The 23,637-nt window shown below is 38.6% G+C and overlaps 1 protein-coding gene across 3 annotated transcripts in view; it reads left to right on the forward strand.

Moving 5' to 3' along the window:
• Positions 1-19,120: 19,120 nt before the first annotated feature.
• The window catches only part of PPP1R1C (protein phosphatase 1 regulatory inhibitor subunit 1C), a gene marked incomplete at both ends in the record, with an annotated part of 101,323 nt that continues 96,806 nt past the window's right edge, over positions 19,121-23,637 (forward strand). For 2 of the 3 annotated variants that reach the window (XM_084241499.1, XM_084241500.1), the window contains 2 exons: positions 19,121-19,201; positions 20,802-20,862. In XM_084241499.1, the coding sequence (XP_084097625.1) occupies positions 19,121-19,201; positions 20,802-20,862 (142 nt within the window). Of the gene's footprint in view, positions 19,202-20,756; positions 20,863-23,637 lie in introns of all 3 variants that reach the window. The other variant, XM_084241498.1, reaches the window with a different exon arrangement.

The raw sequence follows: 23,637 nt of genomic DNA on the forward strand, positions 1-23,637 counted from the left end.
GCCTGCAGAGTTCCCCTTTCTGCTCTCAGTTATGTAAACAAAAGCAAACATCCATAGTCATCAGCCAGGTTCCAACTTCTCTGCCTATTATCAGCTTATGCCATTATACTGGTTAGGAACAGTTTGTATATAGATCTTCCTATTCATATCTAAAGAGAAATGGTATTTTTCTGTATGTATGCTTATATAAAGACTTTTTTTAAAGCTTTATTTATTTATTCATACAAGAACTGGGGTATGGGCCACAGGTGCAGGGCGGGGGTGAGAAGATTCACAAGAGACAGAGTGGGAGAAGAACAGGCAAACTGACTGAAATACACTGCTGAGGGGAACAGCAGGCGAGACAGGAGGTCTGCTGAGCCATTTGGGTTGCTCCCTGACCTGGGAATCAAACTCATGCTGTTGTGGCTGCTGATAGCTTCATAGTGCTGCAACTTAACCCCTTGCACCACCAGGGAGGCCCTCCATAACATATTATTCTTAAGAAGTTAGAGAAATGGGTTGCATATTACAGAATGAGCTAGAGTGGAAGCCACGGAGTTCTGTAGTTCTAATTGAGGACTATCATGGGAGAGGTGTTGATATGGAATAATTCCAATCCTAGGTGACCTCTGTCAAATGTACTATTCTTTGATGACTTAATGGTACATTTATAAAACAATGGAAATAATGCAGATGTTACTGAGGTTTTGTGTTTACAAAATATTCTGAGATGTTCAAATGAATGTGTGTGACTCATAGGAAATGCCAAGTGTGAGATAAACCCTCCCCCAGATTCAGAGCTGACACCTTCAGTGTGATGGAAACTTGATATTTGAAAACTCCCTTGATAAAACTCCTGTTTTTATCAGCTGTGCTTTTTCTCTGAAATTTTCCTTTCTCCTTTATCATGCCTTGAAATTGCTTGACATTATAACCTGCCAGGGAGTCTTTGAGCAATTACTTAAGGGAGCCCTGCACAAATGTAATTTCTTATCCACCAGGTAAAACTCTTACGTGATGCTTAAATGTGTATATCCCTTCCATTTCAGTATTTGTCCATGAAGGAAATAGATGTAAGGAAAATATCTGATTGTTCAATCTCATCACGACCCAACAAAAAAGTTGTAATTTGGTCTTTGAGCTCCCTATTTTAGAATGTTTTCTAGGCAGTACTTGGTAATTCAGAGATCTAAGGTAATTTCTCTACCTAAACTCACACAAACTTTTATAAAATGTACTTTCATAACATGCCTATGCTCAAGTGACATTCACCCACTATGCCTTAATAGAAGGAAATTTTAATTAGAGGGAACGAACAATTTATACATATCTTTTCCATAAGCAACACCTTTTCCTGATGATTAAGAAGAAAATAAAATTATCCTCAAACCTCGCATTTAGAGATAAAATAACTATTGAAATACTGGTGTGCTTCTTTCTAACCATTTTTTGTCTATGCACATTTTCATGTTAATCTATTTTTTGGTTTCATCCATCACATTTATGTCACACGTTTTCTTTTGGAAATTATAATTGCCATTCACTCCAATTAAGTTAATCACCTAATATTTAACACCTTTCTTTGTCCACAAAATGATTTAAAAAGCCAACCTAATACTATTTTACATACTATAAGTAAACTGAAATTGTGAATTATAGATTTTAATTATACTATTTTTGAAATTTCCATCAGAAATGTTGCATAATTTTATGTTTATTGACTAACTCTGGAATTAACTCTAAGGCTCTTATCACCAGCTGTTCATATTGTTAAACCGTAAATGGCTTTGGGGAAAAAAAATATATCAACAGTTGAAATGGAATAAGTGTTATTGATGAGCTTTCGCACTGGTAAACTGTGCTAATTCTTATCAAGCAAGTTTTTGAATCTCTACACAATTTATGAAGCCATCTGGATTTCATCTGGGGCAGGTAGTATTTTTTTCCATTCTCAACCACTTAAAAATATTATAATTCCTCTGATTTATTGACTTAAATAAGCACTTATTCCATTGTTTATATATGGAATTAGTAAATATCAGTTCAAGGCTACGCCTAAACACAGTATTAATTTTCTTCTACTTAATATGGATTCTGTAGTGAGTCTTATTTCTTTCCTTTTCGGTCAGCTGATCAAAATGTGATATTGCCACTTGTGACCTGAGACAGGTGTCCCCACTCAGTTACCTTTGCCAGACAAAGTACACACTTTTTTGAACATCTTTCCTTGCTCCCAGTGTAAGCAGTCATTAGTGGGTCTCCAGAAGACTGTCTTTTCAGCTGACTGCATTGTTAATCTTATCATTGTATTTTCTAAAGTAAAAATCACTGATGAGTGTCAAGTCATGCCTCCCATATTCTCGGACTGTTTGGAATATGAACGCTAGACGATAAGGAAAGCAGAGTCAAATATTTTGAAGAATACTGAGGGAAAAAAACTACAACCACGTGATACTGGGTTTCCAATATAGTTGTTCGGCGTTTGATTCTCAGAAGTTGACTTTAACATGAATATATATGAAAAAGAGATCTTTTAAAGGAAGTACTCCCAAGAAAAGCCAGTTCAGGCACAGGGGAAACCAGACAGGTAAGGAAAAGCAGCCATAAAAATGAAAATTCAAGGAGTTCTCTAACTGGATAGTTTAAAGATAATTAGAGTCCTGCTTTGACTATTTCAAAGGTTTTTCTGTTGATTTTATAGACTGCAACCGCACACATCCTCTGGTTGGAAGCATAGCCACTCAGTATTTGTCAACAGAACAGAACATGGACCAAGAGACACACAGACAGTGGACCAAGAGATACACAACATAATTGAGATAATTTGTTTGCAGTGTGAAGGAGCAGAAGGCCTCTTCTCACTGTGTTGCAAATCTTTATAGCCTTTACAGTACGACTTCTGTATATCAGTTATACTGATTCTAGTCTCTGCTTTTATCCTTTGGAGACGGGGAGACTCCCCCAAAAGGTAAAAGCTATCATGAGTAGAACTTTATAGCTATAAATTATTTGTTTGCTTATGTATTTTTAGATATAGGACTATAGCGCCTCTATTTTTTTGTTACGGCAATACTGGTCTCCAACAGTGTATATGATTTAGGAGCAGAGGAATGATAGCTCTTCATATGTATGTTACATCACCAAACTCACACAAAGTCACCCACTGTCTTCCACCACAGTCTATTGCGGACTCCTCCTTACTTTGCTCTTCCACTAGTAACTTTACTTTTTACAGTTCAATTTCTCAGGTTTGTTTTTGCTTTGGTTTTGTCAGATCCTTTGTTTTGTTTCCCTATATTCCACATCTGAGTGAAACCACATCATATTTGTCTTTCTCCTTCTGGCTTATTTCTCTGTCACACAACCAACCCATCCCGGGGAGGTCCATTACCGGTTTTCGCAGGCCTGTTGGTGACTTCACGCTCGCCGCTTTTTGTCGTCGTCGCCTTTCGTCGTCGCCGCCCTCCGTCGCACTTCTCCGCCCACTCCACTGCACCACACTGCACTGCGCCACGCCACGCCATGCACGCACTCACCCAAGCACGCAAGCACGCACGCACGCACGCACGCCACGCCACGCCACGCCACACGGCGCCATGTCGTTTGGCTGAGTGTGCATGCGCAGTGGGAGGGTGGAACAGAAAGTCATCCCCTATTTACCTTACATTCTCTTAGCATTATCACCTCCAGATCCGATCTTGTTGTCTCAAATGGTAACAGTTTATCTTTTTCATAGCTGAGTAGTAGTCCATTGTGTATTTCTATATCACAACTTCTTAATCCACTCATCTTTCATTACCTGTTTAGGTTGCTTCCATTATATTGAAAGGTCTACTACCTGCAAGTCTTGCTTTTTTTTTTTGAAAATCAGAATGTATTTTATGGTATACTAAGGACACTGGGCCGTCTACCAAATGTTATAGTGCATTTTATTTTAGTTTAATTCATTATCTGTTTGAAGTTTAAAAGTAGTTCTAGATAACTAGGAATCTTGTCATTTGGATTAAACCCACATCTTTTTCTGAGTATGTGGTTCATACTGTTGTAAAAAAATGTTTTACCTTTGTCAGTTTGTAATGAGCGGATTTCCTTTTATCCTTCGTAGCTCAGAGAGCACTTGATGTATCATCTTAAACACAATAAACATATCCTGAAGACAAAAAAAATAAAATTATAAAGAAACAAAAACTTTGTAGAAACTTTCCTTGAATCTAACCTCATTTTGAGGAATGCTGATGTTGGTGAATAACTACTTTGTCCACACATGAGTAGGAATTAGTGTTATTTTTTCAGCACATACAATTACAAAAAATTAAGTCATTTGGTTCTCATTCACCAGGATCTCTCTTATATTCTGCATTCCTGGAAATCATACATCAATGGCTGTGTCTCTTTGAATATGCTCTAGACTGGGTAGAGTTTAATGTTATCAATCACTAAACCCTCATCTTACAAAAAAATTTTACAAGTTTTCTACTTTTCAGTTTGTAACTTTTTATTTGTTTATTTTATTTTTTTAAAGCATTTCTGTTTTTTTAAGATTTATTTATTTATTTATACAAGCACTGGGTACAGTCAGAAGCACGGGAGGGTGAGAGAATTCACCAGAGCCAGAGCAGGGAGCAGAGCAGGCAAGAAGAACCAAAGTACACTGCTGAGGGGAGCAGCGGAGGCAGGAGAGGTTTGCGCGCCATGTGGGACCCTCGCCGGTGGCCTGGGATCGAACCGGCGCTGCAGAGGCTGCGAGCAGCTTTGCAACCCAGAGCTTAACCGCTGTGCCACCAGGGAGGCGCTGTAACTTTTTAGCTTTTATTTAAAGCTGTGCTACCCTAGAAGAATTTGGAAATATTTTTACATCAATATGAATGTAGAGAATTGGAAACAGGGAAAACACATTTTCAATGAAGAACTATTAACTATAAAAAATATGATTTTTGGGCCTCCCCGGTGGTGCAGCGGTTGAGCGCTGAGTTGCAAAGCTGCCCGCAGCCTCTTCATCGCCAGTTCGATCCCCGGCTGTTGGGCGAGGGTCCCACATGGCGCGCAGACCTCTTCTGCAGCCCCTCAGCAGTGTACCTTTGTCTTTCTGCCTGTTCTGTTCCCTGCTCTGGCTCTGGTGAATTCTCTCGCTCTCCCACCCTTCTGACTGTACCCAGTGCTTGTATAAATAAATAAATCTTTAAAAAATATATAGATATGATTTTCTGTAAACTAAAATCTTATAGTTAGCAGGAAGAAGGTGGCTGTATGAACTTGGACTGAAATTCGACAAGGCCTTTAATAGGAAACTGTTCTCAAATGCCAATGTTATAGATAACATTTTATTATCATGATCACATTTTTTAAGTGTTTTAAGACATACAGTAGCCAATTAATTATGCTTTTAATTTAGATAATCATCTATAGAGTCAGAGTTCATCATAAGAGGCTCCAGTGCCCTGAAATTAAAAAAAAATAGTCTTTAATGACAGATTTATTCAATGAGATAATTTTTATGTTAATTTTTCTTCTTATACCTAAAAAAGTCTTGAAAAATAAAAGATAAATATTGCCTCAAAAATTGTTTATGTCTGGGCTTCCCTGGTGTTACAGGCAGTTGAGCGCCGCACTGTGAAGCTGCTCACAGCCTCTGCAGCGTGGGTTCGATCCCGGCTAGCCAGCGAGAATCCCATGTGGCACAGCAGACCTCTCCTGTCTAGCCCATGCTCCCCTCAGCAGTGTGTTTTGTCAGTCTGCCTGTTCTGTTCCCCGCTCTATTGCTGGTGAATTCTCTCACCCTCCCGCCCATCTGGCCTGTACTCCAGCTCGTGTATAAATAAAATAAATCTTAAAAAAAAAGTGAAGTCAATTAAAAAAATTGTATATGTCTATAAAGCATCTGCCCTCAGATCTTATCAGCTAACACCTTCTTCATCAGTTTATACTGAATCAGTTTATACTGATTCTATAAATCTCTAGTAGAATCAGTCACAAACTAAACCACTGGGAAATGATAGTCGAAAGAAAACCAAGGATTATAGTGGAGAATTGTCTGAAGAGAAAAAAAGATATGCTCATAAATCTCAGGAAAAAACAAAAAGCATACATTTTTATAATTTTACCTGCCTGCTTATTTTAGGACCAGCACAAATCATCTGGCTTCTTCCTGGAAGGTATTGTGAGGAAATCAATGATCTGGTATGGGTTATCAATAGAATAAATAATTTATAGAATCACACAGTGATTAAACAAAAAGAGAATGTTGACCAGGTTGTAGGCACATTCTCTTTCACTAATGCAAGAACTGGAACTCAGAAAACGGTGAACGACAACCTCAGTGTCACACAAAGTTTTCCATTATTCTAGAGATTCATTTGCTTCAAACAAGACATTGCTGTTGCCATCCAGGAGTCACTTATGTAAAAAGTGAACAACTACTCTAGTGTGCAGTGCAATGCATCAATGAAATTATAAACACAAACATGTTCTAGTTCTCCTTCTGTGCCACTGGAATTGCAGAAACCCTATTAAAATACAAATAAATGATAGAAAAATATTTTTTAAAGATTTATTTATTCATGCATACAAGAACCGGGATACAGGTCAGATGTGTGGGAGGGTGAGAGGATTCACCAGAGACAGAGAGAGGGACAGAACAGGCAGACTGAAATACACTGCTAAGGGGAGCAGCGGGCCATACAGGAGGGGTCTGCCTTGCCATGTGGGTAGCTCCACTGCCAGCCGGGATCAAACCCACGCTGCAGAGTCTGCGGATAGCTTCACTGTGCTGTGCTCAACCACCTGTGCCACCAACGAGGCCCAGAAAAATATTTTGATATATGATAAATCTATAATACACCATGAGTAAAAATGGTGAACTCTAAAGATTAGAAATTTTAAGGAATTCTTTGATTGCAAAGAGCTGCCAGGATCACTTGCTAAGAATCAGGAGAGCGAAATGTTATAAAACTTGCTGGTGAGGTTGCTATGTTGCCTTAATATTTCCTAAAGAGACTAGGGAAAACAATGAACATATCAAGGGGCTGGAGGGACCCTCCCGAAGTAGTTGTTGGCATTTAATTAAATATTTCATTTGAATAAACTGGAGCAATTAGCCCGCTCTACACCCCCACTCTCTATCCTGTGTGTCCAACAGTTGGCAGCCGCAATGTTTACCCCAGGATAAAGACTGAAGGACTGTTTCATATACAAAATGAGTCATCTTCTTACAAGAGTTCCTAGTATGACGGGTGGGGATGGAGATGAAGGCAAGCAGAGCCTGGAGCCTCCAAATCCACAGCAAAGAGGAAGAAAGAAGGAGAACCACTGACTCCTTTGTCTGTGGGATAAATTTGGGAGTGGCACATTCTGAATGGGAGTTCTGACACAGGACATGCTGAGCAGGCAGTGGAGCGGGTAGCATACAACCACCAGCAGGGCTGGGGAGTGCGCAAACCTTCCTTGACGAACACCCAAAGCTGGCTTTTGTATTCGGAATTTATAATTACTGACAGTTAAGAGGCTTTCATTTGATCAGATGAAATATATTTCAATAATTCTCTTTGATAAGTACCATCAATCATAAATATAAACAGCAACCCCAAACTACAAATGAATTGAGGAGACTTAACCAGATGAAAATGAGTCATTCAAAATATTGAAAGGATCCAAGAAGTTTGAGTTGCATGAGTAGAAAAACACTACCCACACAGAGACAAAACCTAATGTAATTTCAGAATGCCAAACATTAAGTTAAAATCCTGTTTCTCAAGAGAAAAAATCAGATCACCTAAGAAAGAGTTCTCTCCAAATTAAAATCAGTAACAGATACAAGTTGCCAATGGAGAAATATAAAAATTTTAATAAAAGAAAAAAAACTAACCTGGAGTTCTCGACCCAAATTCACTCCTCTGGGAGAGCAAAATAAAGATCCGCATGTTTAATTATGTGAAGACTTAGAGTTTGCTGCCTATGATGTACTCTTAAAAAAATTATCAAAGAGCACAGTTCGGCAAGGCAGAGAATGAATCCAAGATGAAGTGGGAAATAGGAACAATTGTGGGCAAATAAGTCAGTAAAATGAAATAATCAAACCTATTGTAAAGAAAAGAAAAAGAACCTAAAGTTATAATAAAGATGATGTCATGTGATTGAAGACTGGGTATAGGGAAATGTTAAATATCTTGTATATTTTTCACACACAAATACATAGACAATGAATGTTATTCATCTATTACATTAATAGTATAATTAACTTTTATTGGAGTTGGAAGCAATGTATGCACAAATTCCAGGGGATTTGGGGAAGAATTTAGAGTGGGGGGTGGTCATGTGAACTCAGGCCTTAAAGAAGAGGTGTCTGCCAAGCAGTGAAGGTGGGACAGGGCTATACCCAGTAACATATCCATATGTACAAAACAGGCAGTGTGGTGCAAAGACTTGAGTTATTCAAGACTGAATAACAAGTTCAGTAGCAGTTGCAGGATGTGTGGCCTAAGAAGTGTCTGGAAAATAAGGCTTTTTACTTCTCTCTTGTCCAAAGAGTCAGATGATCATCTAAGTCGACGTCCTTATCATACATTCTTAATTACCTGCTCCAATCATCCATTTTGCTCCATGACTCATTATTTGCACTGGAAAATAGGACTCAGCACATTACAACCTGCTAGAAATTTCATGTTCTTTCTGAATCAGGAATGATCTCTTTGCTTCCAAAATCATTATACATAGATTACGCAAACAGTACAATGAGTCATATGTTAATTATATTTTTAAAACTAGGTGGCTAGGAAATCATTAAAAAGGGGTTTGTAACACTTCAGACTCTCAAGATACCAGGAATAAGGTAGGGCACTCACAATCCCTATAAGATGTGGCTGTGAAATCAATTTGATCCACAAGTAGCTCTGACGTAGACAGACCAGACTGGAGTCACTACAGACCAATGTGAGCAGGGAACATGGGCAAATACCCTCACGCATTCAGGTTTCATGTTCTTACTCATAGGTTTGCTTTTACTGGAAGTGACTCATCCTAATTGCTAAATTATTCTGTTTTTTAATCTTCCATTATTTACTTAAGATTATTTGTGGATACAAATAAACCTATGTTGCACATGGAAACACTCAAGCATAGCTATCAGAAGCAGAAGATTGCTAAACTGCAACATATGAAGCCAAAGGTTGTAATCAACTTATAAAAAATTTATCTTGGTTCACTCGAAAGTTAGAACAGAGAGAACATATATGAATTACTAAATGTGTAAATTTCACCTATACCATAGATGGAAGAGAACCATTAATAAAGTTTTATAATGATGGGCCTCCCCTCGTGGCGCAGCGGTTGAACGCTGGGCTGCGAAGCTGCCCACAGCTTCTGCAGTGCCGGTTCGATCCCCGGTTGCCCCCAGCCGAAGGGCGAGGGTCCCACATGGCGCGCAGACCTCTCCTGCCGCCCACTGCTCCCGTCAGCATTGTACTTCTTCCTCAGTCTGCCTGTTCTGCTCCCTGTTCTGGCTCTGGTGAATTCTCTCACCCTCCCGCGCTTCTGACTGTACCCAATGCTTGTATAAATAAATAAATAAATCTTAAAAAAAAAAAGTTTTATAATGATAATGAAAAGGGAAAAATGATGAGTGTTAGTCAGTTTAAACTAATCATTCCTTGAGGCATAAATCAGAAGAAAAGGAATTTTTGACAAATATATCTTTCTGACACTGAATACAAAAAGTGGACTAATCAAATATATTTCCTGAAAAAGTATAAACACATTTAATATGAATATGGTATTCACATAATGTATAGCACACTGAAATCAATATTGTATGAAACTTTGGGCCTCCAGGCGGTTGAGCGCCGAAACTGCCCGCAGCCTCTGCAGCGCCGGTTTGATTCCCGGCCGGCCGGCAGGGGTCCCACATGGCACAGCAGACCTCTCCTGTCCTGCCTGCTGCTCCCCTCAGCCGTGTATTTCGACAGTCTGCCTGTTCCGTTTTCCGCTCTGTCTCTGGTGAATCCTCTCACCCTCCCACCCATCTGGCCTGTACCCCGGTTCTTGTATAAATAAATAAACAAACAAACAAATAAATAAATAAATAAATAAATAAATAAATCTTTTTAAAAAAATACTGTATGAAACTTTCAGATTAAAAGTACATTTAGGGCCTCCCCGGTGGTACAGCGGTTGAGCGCTGGGTTGCGAAGCTGCCCGCAGCCTCTGCAGCGCCAGTTCGATCCCCGGCTGCTCCCCAGCCACTGGTGGAGGGTCCCGCATGGCGCGCAGACCTCTCCTGCTGCCCGCTGCTCCCCTCAGCAATGTACTTAAGTCTGCCCACTCTGCTCCCTGCTCTGGCTCTGGTGAATTCTCTCACCCTCCCATGCTTCTGACTGTACCCAGTGCTTGTATAAATAAATAAATAAACAAATCTTTAAAAAAAAAAAAAAAAGTACATTTAATTTAAATTTATATCCTATTTTCTTTTCATTTTAATTAAGTCAACATTGGTTTTCAGCACAATATGTGATTCAAAGGAAGGCATAGGGTAGCCCTGCCTTGTTGGCAAGTGCCAACCAGATGAAATATTCATCATTCACTAGATGAAATAATTTCATATTATGAAATAAGTTGCCTACATTTTATTCTCATCTTAAAAAATTCATATTCTTTTTACAAATTCTCCTCTCTGCTCTGTCTTTTGTGTTTTTTCAACCCATGCCCTCTCTCCATTGGCTACATCCTCCCAACCCAGAACAATCTCAAATCTTGTTCATTAATAAAGCAGATCTGAAAATCTCTACTCCACTAATCTTGTTGCTCTTTATTGAAAGGTTCTGTTTAAAGGAGATTTTCTCTTAATTGCTAAATTTTTAAAAGAACTATTCTAAATTTTATTTTACTTATATCCCACTCTTTGTTATCTTAGTTACTAAAATTTAGTGGATAATTTTTTATTTTAGTAATTTTATTTATGTCAATATAATTAAAATATTAACATGTAACTAGTACAAAATTATTAATGAGATATTTTGCATTATTTTGTCATACTAACTCTTCAAATTCTGCTATCAAACCTTCATGAATGGGATTAGTATCACACAGAAGAGACCCCAGATAGATTCCTTGTCCCTTTTGCCATGTGAGGTTACAGTGAGGATATGGCTGTCTAGGAAGCAGAACTTCACCAGACACTGTATGGACTTTCTATACTCTAGAACTGGAAGTAAATGTTTGCTTATAAAATACCCAGTCTCTGATACTTTGCTATAGCAAGCTGAATCAACTAAGATAAATGACAATTAAAAAATAACTGTTGACAAACACTGGGTAAAGAAAACTCAAAACAGTCATAATAACTACATATCTATGGAATTTAGAGCCAATCAGGATAGCAAGAAATACAAATAGCTTCAGATGGCATCTTTATATATGAGAGTACAATGATTGGTACTTCTATATCAATATGACACACACAAAAAAAAAGAACAAATTGTGGTTGACATATTCTCTTATAAAAGGCATGTAAATATTGAATATATTTTAAGTGCCCATTAAAATATCAAAAGCAAGGTGTGGTGCTTAAAAGGATGAACCATAGTCTTTGGGGAAATTCTGTATATAGAAGTACCTTACATTTCCTGGAGAATATTACATTCATGAATCCCAAGTGGAGCTATTTAATTACTCCTAGATGTCCAGCATCCTGCTTGTTCTGTTTAACACAGGATAGAGAAGTATTCAAAATCTAGAAGGGACGTTAAAAGGAACGCTTGGAAATGTTACAGAATGATATAAACTACATGTGAATACCAGGAGAGAAAAAAGGGAGTGATCTTTCTTCTCTGAGGGTAACTTCCTAAGGAGGTGCAATTAGTTGATGAGTCCAATTAAAACAAAAGGAGGGAATGTAGGGACCCCACAAATAGGCTGGCTGAGTGGTCATGTATGGCCTGGATGGGAGTCTTGAGGGGCTCTGGAAGATATGATCAGGAAACGTTAGAAGGGCTAATGGCCTATTTTCTTAATGTTTTATTTTCTTTACTGATAGTATTGTTATAGGACAGGGAGAGGGGTACCGAGACCCAACAAACCTGCGTACTCTAAATAGGTTCTGCCATTTGCCGCATCAACACAAAACACATGAGACTTTAATGGGAAGGAACTTTAATACAATTAGGAAACAATACAGGAAAGGCAAAGAATCTAGTTTCTAATATTGGAAGCCAATCCTGGGATCTCCTGTACAGCAGCTGAAAGAGCAAAAGTAACAGTTAACTTTTTTTTTTTTTTTTTTAAAGATTTATTTATTTATTTATACAAGTACTAGGTACAGTCAGAAGCACAGGAGGGTGAGAGAATTCACCAGAGCCAGAGCGGGGAGCAGAGCAGGCAGAAGGACCAAAGTACACTGCTGAGGGGAGCAGTGGGCGGCAGGAGAGGTCCGCGCGCCATGTGCGACCCTCCTCTGGTGGCCGGGGAGCAGCCGGGAATCGAACCAGTGGTGCAGAGGCTGCGGGCAGCTTTGCAACCCAGCACTCAATCGTTGCACCACCAGGGAGGCCAGCAAAAGGAGTCATCTCTTGTTGGCCACCAAGCAGGCAATCCTTGGGTTTCCTGGAACAGAACCTGAAAAAGAACAATCAAAATATCAGCACTTAACTTTCAATTAAAAGGAGTCATCTCTTTACTTCTGTTAGCTACTCTGCGACAGAAGCTGAAAGAGCAGATTCAACATCAAAGCACAGATTACACCTCCCCCACACTAGGGAGGGACAGCAACAACACAGGTATGAAAACCTGGTACAGTTACATGATGCACCATAAAGAGTGCTTTCCACAACAGACCTTCCTCAGTAGGAAGCAAAAACTTAGAATCTTGTCTTACACCAGCAATTAAATCCAGAATTCAAATGGCAAACATGCCTAAAACAAATTGTGCAGACAAAATTTTTACAGCAGTAAATCCTTTCAGACTCAGACAAAATCTTGTTAATTTTTCTGATCCAAACTTTCCAAAAATTCGAGTTATTTCCAAGAATCCATCAAGGCTACCAGCAATGACCAGTAAACTTTTTTTCTAAATTTTTTAAACAGTTAACTTTTGTTAACACGCAGGCATACATTTGCTAATTTAAACACCACTTCTCCACAGTTGGCTTGCAAAACCCCTCAGGCAGAAGTCAAGAAGTAGTCAAATACAAAGCAACATTATCACTGAAGAATCATTATTGCCTTTAGAAATGCTAATGAGACAGCAGAGATCACAAAAAGAAAAAAAAAGGTCCAAAGTCCTAGCAACAAGAACCTCTAAATTTTAAGAGCCTGACAAGTGGCCTCAGACACCATCTTTGATCTGGCCACATGGTCCAACCTAGTACCTAATCTTTTAAGTAAAACTGTTGCACAGAACAATTTCTAAAAAATCAAATCTCTTAGCAAGTCACTACAAACAAATTACACACAAACACACAGAATCTTTACAAAGCCCAAGCCAGTTTTTGTACAGCAAATCTACATATGAAACAAACACTAGAGAAACCAAAAATCACGCTTGCGCTTATGGTAGCCAGTGCCATAGGGAAGCCCAATTTCCCCACGGGGCTGACTAATCATGGATGGCTCTGTCCTAAATCACGTTGGGCACCACATCTGTTATAGGACAGAGATGTGCACCCCAGACCCTGCAAACCTGCCTGCTCTAAATAGGTTCTGCCATCCACCGAATCAACACAAAACTGAGACTTTACTGGGAAGGAACTTTAATACAATTAGGAAACAATACAGGAAAGGCAAAGAATCTAGTTTCTAAATCAAGTACCCAAAGTTACCCGTCCCCTCATGGGTAAAAGTCCACCCAAGTGGGACTGGCCCAAAGCAAGGCCCCAAAGCCTGCCATAAGTCTAAAGCATCTTCTAGTGGGGACACATAGAAAAGGATCAGAAACCACCAGTCAAGTCTGGGAGGAAAAGACAGAAACTGCCATTGTCACCTCCCCACAGGTCTCTCACCCACATCTGTGTCACCCAGTCCATGACCAAAAGGCAAGTGTAGTTTCTTCACATGTCTCTCAGCTCCATGTGCCTTCTCCAGGGCACTTTCTTGCTCTCCATCCTGCTTCCTTCCCTCCTCAGTCTCCTCTGCAGCTTCTTCTCTCCCTGCTCAGCTCCACCCTCCCTTGGGTGGGGCAGGGAACCTGGAACCTCCCCCTTTCCTGGAGACCACCCTGTTACAGTATTACTTACTTTGAAGGAAGATAGCAGGTAATGCTGATTCTAGAGGCATTTTTAATCTTTAATGATAGAACCCATTACTGGAAAAAAAAAAAAAAAGAAAAGAAAACCACAAAGCAAGAGAAAAGGAAAGCTGCCTTTTTTCAAGTCAGCTTGGTAGTGTAACAGGGTGGTCCCCAGGAAAGGGGGAGGTTCCCTGCCCCACCCAAGGGAGGGTGGAGCTGAGCAGGAAGAGGAGAAGCAGAAGAGACTGAGGAAGGAAGCAGGATGGAGCCAGAAGGAGACCTGGAGGAGGCTCATGGAGCCTAGAGACACGTGAAGAAACTGTGCTTGTCTTTTGGTCGTGGACTGGGTGATACAGATGTGGGTGAGACCCGTGGGGAGGTGACCATGGCAGCTTTTATCTTGATGTTGATTTTGCTCTTTTCCTTCCGGGCTTGTCCGGTTGTTTGTGACCCTTTTCTGTGGGTCCCCACTGGAAGATGCTTTAGACTTGTAGCAGGCTTTGGGGCCTTGTTCTGGGCCGATCCCATTTGGATGGAGTTTTACCCACGAGGGGATGGGTAATTTTGGGTGCTTCATTTAGAAACTGGACTAGACTGTTTAGCCTTACCTGTATTGTTTCCTAGTTTTATTAAAGTTCCTTCCCATTAAAGTCTCCTATGTTTTGTGTTGATGCGGCGGATGGCAGAACCCATTTAGAATAGGCAGGGTTGCGGGGTTTTGGGCTGCCCCTCTCCCTGTCCTATAACAGTAGCATAACACCCAATTCTAGATTCTCCATGAAATATATCTAATTTGAAAGGGAAGATCTTGATTACTAGTATCTCCTAATCATGCCACTTTCTTTCCTTCTATTCACTCATTATATTACCTTATGATCTTTTATTCCCCTTGTGGCGCAAGGGGTTAAACACAGCACTGTGAAGCTATCCATAGCCTCTGCAGCAAGTTCGATCCCCAGCCAGGGAGCAACCCACATGGCGCAGCAGACCTCTCCTGTCTCGCCCGCTGCTCCCCTCAGCAGTGTATCTCAGTCAATCTGCCTGTTCTGCTCCCCACTCTGTCTCTGGTCAATCCTCTCACCCGCCCCCGACACCTCTGCACTGTACCCCAGTTCTTGTATGCATAAACAAATAAACCTTTAAAAAAAAAGAATTAAAAGAAAAAGATCTTTTATGGTAGAACTCTTGGGATCAAAACCTGTAATCACTGTAGAGATTCTGGTGCCTTCTACCCACTTTTCCATGGACCTTTATACAATAGTAACCATTACAATTAAGAAACCAGGCTCTTGGCAAAATTACCTGGATTTGAATTCTGATTCTGCAAACATTAGCTGAATGACCTTGGGCAAATTACCTAGACTCTTGTATTCTTATTTTCTTGTTTTACATTAGGAGTGAGGATGGCAATAGTATTTACCTCAAAGGGATTTTATGAGTATTAAAAAGTTAACGCAGGTAAGGCACTTAGAATAATGCCTGGCATATGGTATCATGCACAGTTTAGTTATTATTAACTCTACAGGGAGAAAAAAACTGTCCACCTAATATGTAGTATAATTCCTCATATAAGCACAGTAAATATTTCAGCTTATTTCAAATCTAAGTTACATATTAAATAATTCTTGTAATAACAAGTTGTTTAGCTATAAAAGAACAATAAACACCTTCTAACACAATCTCTCCTCTAATGCTATAGCCAAGATCTGGCATAAACTAGACTGTAGTATCTACTTAAGAAATATTTGCTATGTGACTGAGTGGATAAGCAAAATGCTAAGCAGTTAAAAGACAGATAGGTAGTTATTAAAATAAGTGGAGGTGGGCCTCCCCGGTGGTGCAGCGGTTGAGCGCTGGGTTGCGAAGCTGCCTGCAGCCTCTGCAGCACCGGTTCAATCCCCGGCTGTCCCCCGGCCACCAGAGGAGGGTCCCACATGGCGCGCAGACCTCTCCTGCCGCCCGCTGCTCCCCTCAGCAGTGTGCTTCGGTCCTTCTGCCTACTCTGCTCCCTGCTCTGGCTCTGGTGAATTCTCTCACCCTCCCACGCTTCTGACTGTACCCAGTGCTTGTATAAATAAATAAAAATAAATCTTTAAAAAAAAATAAAATAAAATAAGTGGAGGTATGCAGAGTAATTTGGGAGCACAGAAAACTAGATTTAATTTTTTTTAAAGATTTATTTATTTATGCATACAAGAACCGGGGTGCAGGCCAGAGGTTCGAGGGCAGGTGAGAGGATTCACCAGAGATAGAGTGGGAAACAGAACAGGCAGACTAAGTGAAACACATTGCTAAGGGGAGCAGTGGGTAAGACAGGAGAGGTGTGCTGTGCCATGTGGGCAGCTCCCTAGCTGGCTGAGGATCGAACTTGGGCTGCAGAGGCTGTGGATAGCTTCATAGTGCTGCGCTTAACCCCTTATATCACCAGAGAGACCCAGAAAACTAGATTTAAACACATGTAGCTAGGAATCTAGAAAAACTAACTAGAGGCAATGATACTCAGCTGAATTCTGAGGGATGTTCACGAGTTGGCCTAGTGATGAAGCAACTTAAAGGGGCTAGATAGTCTCTTCGTGGTATTATTTCTGGTAAAACTTTTCAAAATAGGGCAATAAGTTAATAAGCATCATTTTATTAATATTTGTACTATAATGCATTCATGGAATTTCACTTCATTACCTACTGTCCTAACTAGTATCAAATTCCAAATAGAGACTTTTTATAATTCAGGTTTAAAATACACATAACCTTAAATCTCTTGAAAAATCTAAAATAATAACTATCCTTTACTTAGTGATTATCATGTGCTGGCATTCTAATGAACTCTTTTAAATAATTTATTCATCTAAGTCTTACAAGAAGAAAGTTCTCTTACTGTCTAAGTTGATCAACTGAGTAAATAGTAGAGCCAGGGGTTAATCTGAGGGCTGCCAAATGCTTGCTTTCAACTCCTACAGCTTTTCCCTTTGACACTGTAAGAATGAATCCATCACAAGATTCCTTGCTGGGCTGCACTGTTCTCCAGCTAAAAGTGCTTTCACATCCACATCATTTGCTTTTCCTCTAGTGGGTATAGATGACTACTTGAATAATGCATATTGCTTTCTCTATTCTTTCAACAGAACCTTGTATACTTAAATCATTAAGATGATTTTGGTATGAAACCAAAATTTAAAAAAATTTTACAATCTTCATTTGTAAACACCGGCAATGGTAGTCAATGTCTATTTTATTTTTTCTTTTCTTTTTTTTTATTTTTTTTAATAGAGGCATGCTTATTTATTTATTTGTTTGTTTGTTTTTGTTTATACATGCACTGGGTACAGTCAGAAGCACGGGAGGGTGAGAGAATTCACCAGAGCCAGAGCAGGGAGCAGAGCAGGCAGAAGGACCGAAGTACACTGCTGAGGGGAGCAGCAGGCGGCAGGAGAGGTCTGCGCGCCATGTGGGACCCTCCTCCGGTGGCTGGGGAGCAGCCGGGGGATCGAACCGGCGCCGCAGACGCTGCGGGCAGCTTCGCCAGCTTCACAACCCAGCGCTCAACCGCTGCGCCACCGGGAAGGCCCAGTAGTCAATGTCTAAATGGATTTTATAAATCCAGAAGTGTAAACACATCTAGTATTTATTAAACAATAGCTTTCAAATAAGGAAATAGAGACTCATGTTCTTTCTTCCTTTCAAGAAGCTTCATTTTTAGACTTCCCTTCACCAAAGGAGTCAAATGCAGAAAAGCCATCCTTCCTACCATGTGACTGCCTCCCCTTCACACTAACCAATGTGAAAATCAGGTCAATGTCTCCCTCTACCTTCACACTAGCCAATGACTATCAACCTCTATCATTTTGGAGATTAGGCCCCTTTTGTTTTGAAGTCTTCACATATATCCCACTATTGACAATAAACCACAATATTGGATACAGTTAGGCTTGCACTAATGTTTTCTATTCACACTGTATTATTCCAAATCAGAGGCTATAACTGGCTCCACCAGGAAATGAATGAGAGGTCACTGCAGCAGCAGCTAAATTTAGCTGTCCAAATCTTTTCACTCTAATGAAAACTGTGAACTACAATTAAAGAATGTTGGAACAGAACAGGAGCTTAAAGGTCATGAAGTCCAACCCCCTCGCTTTTAAAGAAAGTTTGGGCCCTAAACGTAGTCTGTGATTGGCTTGAGGTCACAGAGCATGTAATTGGTACAGATGGAACTTGAACTAAGATCTGCTTAGCCCCAGGGCAATGCTGTCCTCCCTACATCACAGATGCTCTCCGGTCAGTCTTACCAAACCAGAACGCACAGATAAATATAGCTGGTGTTATTGGTTGTGGCTTACCTTCCATGGTCATTCATCTCTTTGGTGGCTGAATGTGAAATAGCTAAGGTGTCTGCCTTGTAAGTTATTACAAGAGAAACGAAATGACTCCATACCCATACCCTGCCCCCAACTCTAAAAACTTCCTGTTCTGTGTTCATCAATAATGAATGGTCCATCCCTGCAATGCTCAGAGGTAGCTTACATTGCACTTTTAAGCAGCTGGTTAGTAATGTACAGTGGATAGAGCCTTTCTTTCAAATCCCAGGGCAGTGGGTCCTTCAAGGCTAGCATCGCATTTTCAATTAGCTGCTGAGTGAATGCTTGGCATGTGTATTAGAGAAGAGGCACACAATCAGCTTATTGTTCTTTTCTGTATTGTGCTGAGAGGATCAAGGGATTGGTAGGAGAACCGGCAAGCCAGGCATCACGGTGGATGTTGAAGAAGGTTACTCGGATCCCAGCATCTTCACTTGCTTGCTCTGGAATTACAGCTATTTATTACAAAGCACTTTCTGTGGCTGGGTGGAGTGCGGCTAAGGAAACACATCCCAGACACCACTTGGGGTTAGTCTTTCTGAGCCTTTCACGTCTCTGACTAATTCTCATCATTATCATGGAGCCCAACAGTCCCAAAAAGATACAATTTGCTGTGCCTTTATTCCAGAGTCAGATTGCACCCGAAGCAGCAGAGCAGGTAAGTGGAATTGGGTGGGGACCAGTTCCTATACATAAAAAATACAAACATGAATTTTTGCTATTGACTTCTCTATCTCGTGAATTTGCCTAACTTTGGAACTTTCCAGGATATGTGGCTAAGAAATTAGTCAGTTTGCATATGCACTTATATTTGAGTTGTGTTGGGGAAATATTGGCTAAAATGCAGCACTTTAGGTAATAAAAAACTAGCACCTATTAAAGAAAAATGGTTATATTACTAATTCACAGTTGGATCCAAAAATCTATTTGCTTTTGTTTATTAAAAAACAGGTGCAATTTAGAAAAACATTTAAAAAATTAAAATTAGCAACTTTTAGTTTATTATTTATAAAAAATGATTGAGTTAGCAATGAAAGTATTAAATCCTAGAATAATTTCAGGATATAGATTTAATATTTTATTTTAATGTTTTTCATTACATTCAAAGCAATAATTATATATGAAACATAATTGATAGGATTTATAGATATAGGCATAATTTAAGAAGCATTTTATCCAAAGATTAATATTTGACATTTCCTGAATTCCTTTTCCATGTCTACTATGTCTACTTTTCTGTATTTCTCCTCTCTTTCTCTCACATATGACTGGTTTATATCTATATCACCTCTAATACTCATTTACTTAGGCTCCATACAATGAAACCACTTAAAAAAATCATATGTGAAGAAACTACAACAATGTAAGCAAAAGCAAGGAAATATACTAGGTCACCAAGCTAATTCATTTATTTCTTAAAGCTTTAATTATCCATGAATCCTTTCCCAAACATTATATACAAAATCTTAAATATAATTATTGAGTCTGAGACTCATATCTTTCTAGGTTGTTAGATTACCTTGAAGTAAATCTACCCAGGTTTAGGCCAAATTAATGCAATCTTGAACATGTATCTATATTGATTTTATCCTTGAGAAGATATTACTGGTAAATTTTATGTTCTCCCTTATTGACTTATACTTTAGGAATTTATCTATTTAAGTAGTTATGGATATATTAGAGATTCTAATCATAATATGTTCCTTTATCTTTAAAAATGAGAAAAACCCACAACAAACTAGTAGTTTTAAGTCAATTACAAACTCCCATAAAATCCATATTCATTCTTTGTCAATTTGTTTGAAATATTATGCTAGGAAAAAAAAACTAAAGCTGTTTAATTTAACCTGGAAATTTGAGTTTTCTAAGCTTCTCTTATCAGGTTTAGAAATAGAGATAATGGATCTTAAAAGCATCACCAGTATTATGAGTTTCCAGGAGAGTCAATAAAATGAGCAAGTCATCCTCATACCCTCATTGCATAATAACTTTCAGTGATGTGATTTGGTGATAAATAACTATGTCTTCTCTATTGAAATGTACTTTTCTCCAACAGAGAATGTGATACTAATATATGATAGTTCTCCTGTCTGGCTTTCTATTATTCAAAATAAAATTAATGAGCACCTACTGCGTCTCCTCCAGAAATTTGCTTTTGTTTTGGAAAAGATAAGAGAGTAGGATATATTTTATACTTTTGTAAAGTAGAGCAGCATCTAACTCTCACTGATGTTCTTGGGGGTCTTTGTTTTTCACAGATCAGGAAAAGAAGACCGACTCCAGCATCACTTGTGATACTCAATGAACATAATCCCCCAGGTAAAGCATGATGTCTTTTGCACTGATGGCGCAGACTAATTGTTTGAAGAACATCAAAGAGTATGTTCTTCCCATTTCAGTTTTCAATAATCTAACAAGCTAGTGTAGAAAAAGGCTCATAAACAAACAAAAATAATATTATAGAAACTGTCTCAATTGTCTGCCTGCTTTTCCTGTAGAATGACACATTGGTGATGATATGCTATCAAATGTTTTGTTACTGTTTGTTGTCTTGTGTACAGGTGTTTGTAATCTGGTTCAGTGTTTTTTAATTAAATTGGGTAGAAAGTTGTTTAATTAGGTTTCAAAGCTCAAATTACAGGTCTGGAGATGCTTATATCTTTACAGAATAGGATTTTTTGGTTATGAAAGGCTGCCATGGGGTAGGAAATGAGCCAGCAATGGCTTTAGCTTTGCTGCTGATGTCATCTCTGAATAATGCAATTGACAAGTAACCAGATCAATTTTCAGCACTGCCCATTTGAAAGCCATTCTGAAGGGTTGCATCCATTTGTTGAGGTTTTATTTTCCATTTCCTGTAAAAACTAAAGCTGCATTATTATTCCTGATAATACACAAACATTTACTTATTGAATGGGGATGGTTTTAATCTTACATTTAAGTGCTGCTTCTAGGAATATAAGAAAGACAGCAAAGGTCATGGCATTAATTTGTAACCAGACAGGAATTGGTGCTGCATTTTTTTTTGCAGGTATAAACAATAAGCATGGACAGAAGGAATATGAACAGTGGAAACATAATAAGCCTAAGTATAGGGTGTGGCAATGATCCATTTAAGAATAAAAGGGCAAATAGTCTTTGACTTTCAGATTTCTTACTAGTTGGAGAAATACACATATATTAAGTAAAGTTCTAGTAAAATTTTGATCATAACCCAAATATAGGAAGGTATTCAACTGATGGGAAATAAGTAAACTAATTTATTCCTACTGAAAACAAAAAGTTATAACTTGATCCTATATCATTAAGGTCCTAAGGCATTTTAAATAATCATTACACTTAATGTTAATTTGCTTTTATTTGATTAAATAAGATATACAAGTGATGTAGAATTACAGTTTGCTAATAAATACAACTTAATAAACTTAACAATGAAATCTTTTCGGTTTGGAGATAATAATAAAGCAATCTTCCACCGATGACTTACTAATAATGTCACATCTTTCCATGACATCCTACTACTTACCTTCCTATGACAACCTTCCTATGACAGTCCTGCCCAGTTTGAATTTTAGGTCTCCTCTGCCTCCTAAGGACAATTTCAGATTCTATGGGGCTTTGTTACTGTTTTTTCATGTGTCCCCCAAACAGTAATTTCTGGTCCTTGAATGCCAAATATATGTCATTTTACAATGTGGTAAGTGAATATCAGAAATGTGAGTAATTTTTGCAGGATTTATTCCATCATAACAGAAAAAATTCAGACAACTCTGATTCTAAAGCCAGTGTATTTTGGAATACAATCTTTGTATGTGATATATTGATATAATAATTAAGATATAACAAGAACAGAGTCTTCATAATCTCACCTGTACCAAATGTTTCTGCCCTATCCCAAAATTCTTTATGGTCCAGGTATTATCTAAACTCTTTCTATCAAATACAGCAAAACAAATAACAGCAACAACAAAAGAGTCTTATGAGTATTAGATGACTTTTTCTGAGCAATTCCTTCTTCTAGCTTTTAAAAGCAATACAGTTATGACAAACAGAAATTGAGTTCAGCTTTAAATCCTGGTAAATTAATAACTCTTCAATTTATTAAAATTGCCCAGGAAACAATTAAGTATTCTTGGGTCACCTGTCATTAACACTGCTTGAAATTCAAATCCCTGAAAATCTTTCTTTATTGCTAATTAATGAAGCAAAGAAAATTAAATTTTCCATTGTAGAGACATAATTAACAGACCCTTCCAATTCATATGATGAGACCGGTGTGTCGTGATTATTGTTAAATGAATTAGACATGACTTTCTTCTTTTTTTTAACCTTTTCAGAAGTTTGCAGAAATAGTCAATTAAAAAAGAGTACTTGAAAGATGATTTAATTTTATATTTAGAAATTCATATCCATTCTGGGGAAATAGAGCAGAAGTGGGGAAATAGAATAGAGAGAGATCTCATCATATAAATCTAATTTGTTTGCTTGCTAGTTTATCTATGTTGGTCTAAACATTTAGACGATTGAGGCACCTGATTGGTAGGATTTCAGAAGCAACCCAATATCCCATTAGTCTCTTTCTAAGAACTGGACTAAAATTCTCAGCAGTAGAAGCACTATGGAAATAGATTATACTTGCTAAATATATATCACCCTCTGACAGAGATTAATGTTTTGCTCAAAAAAGTGGGAACCAGGATTCAACATTTTAATTTGAAGGCATCATGCCTGGGAAAATTTAATAGCGAAGTGTGTATTTTTATGGTGGAGAGGAAAGAAACTATATTTGCTGCTAGGAATGACATGAAATAACCAGATGTCAGTAAAATAGCCTGCAAGACTATAAAGTGGGTGTAGGGAAACACCAAAGGTAAGGGTTATTATTTGCAAATGATAACCCGATAGGGCAATGCTTCAAATAAATCCTCTCCGTAGACATAAATGGCAGTACCCATTTTTCTGCATTTTATTTCATCACATTCTGGATTTACTTAAACTTTACTTGTCTTTATTTTTAAAGATCTATTTATTTATGCAAACAAGAGCTGGGGTACATGGCAGAGATGCGGGGGGGGGGGGTGTGTGTGTGTGAGA

Source organism: Talpa europaea, assembly GCF_964194135.1.
Source record: "Talpa europaea genome assembly, chromosome: 1".
In the NCBI taxonomy this organism is placed as follows: Eukaryota; Metazoa; Chordata; class Mammalia; order Eulipotyphla; family Talpidae; genus Talpa; species Talpa europaea.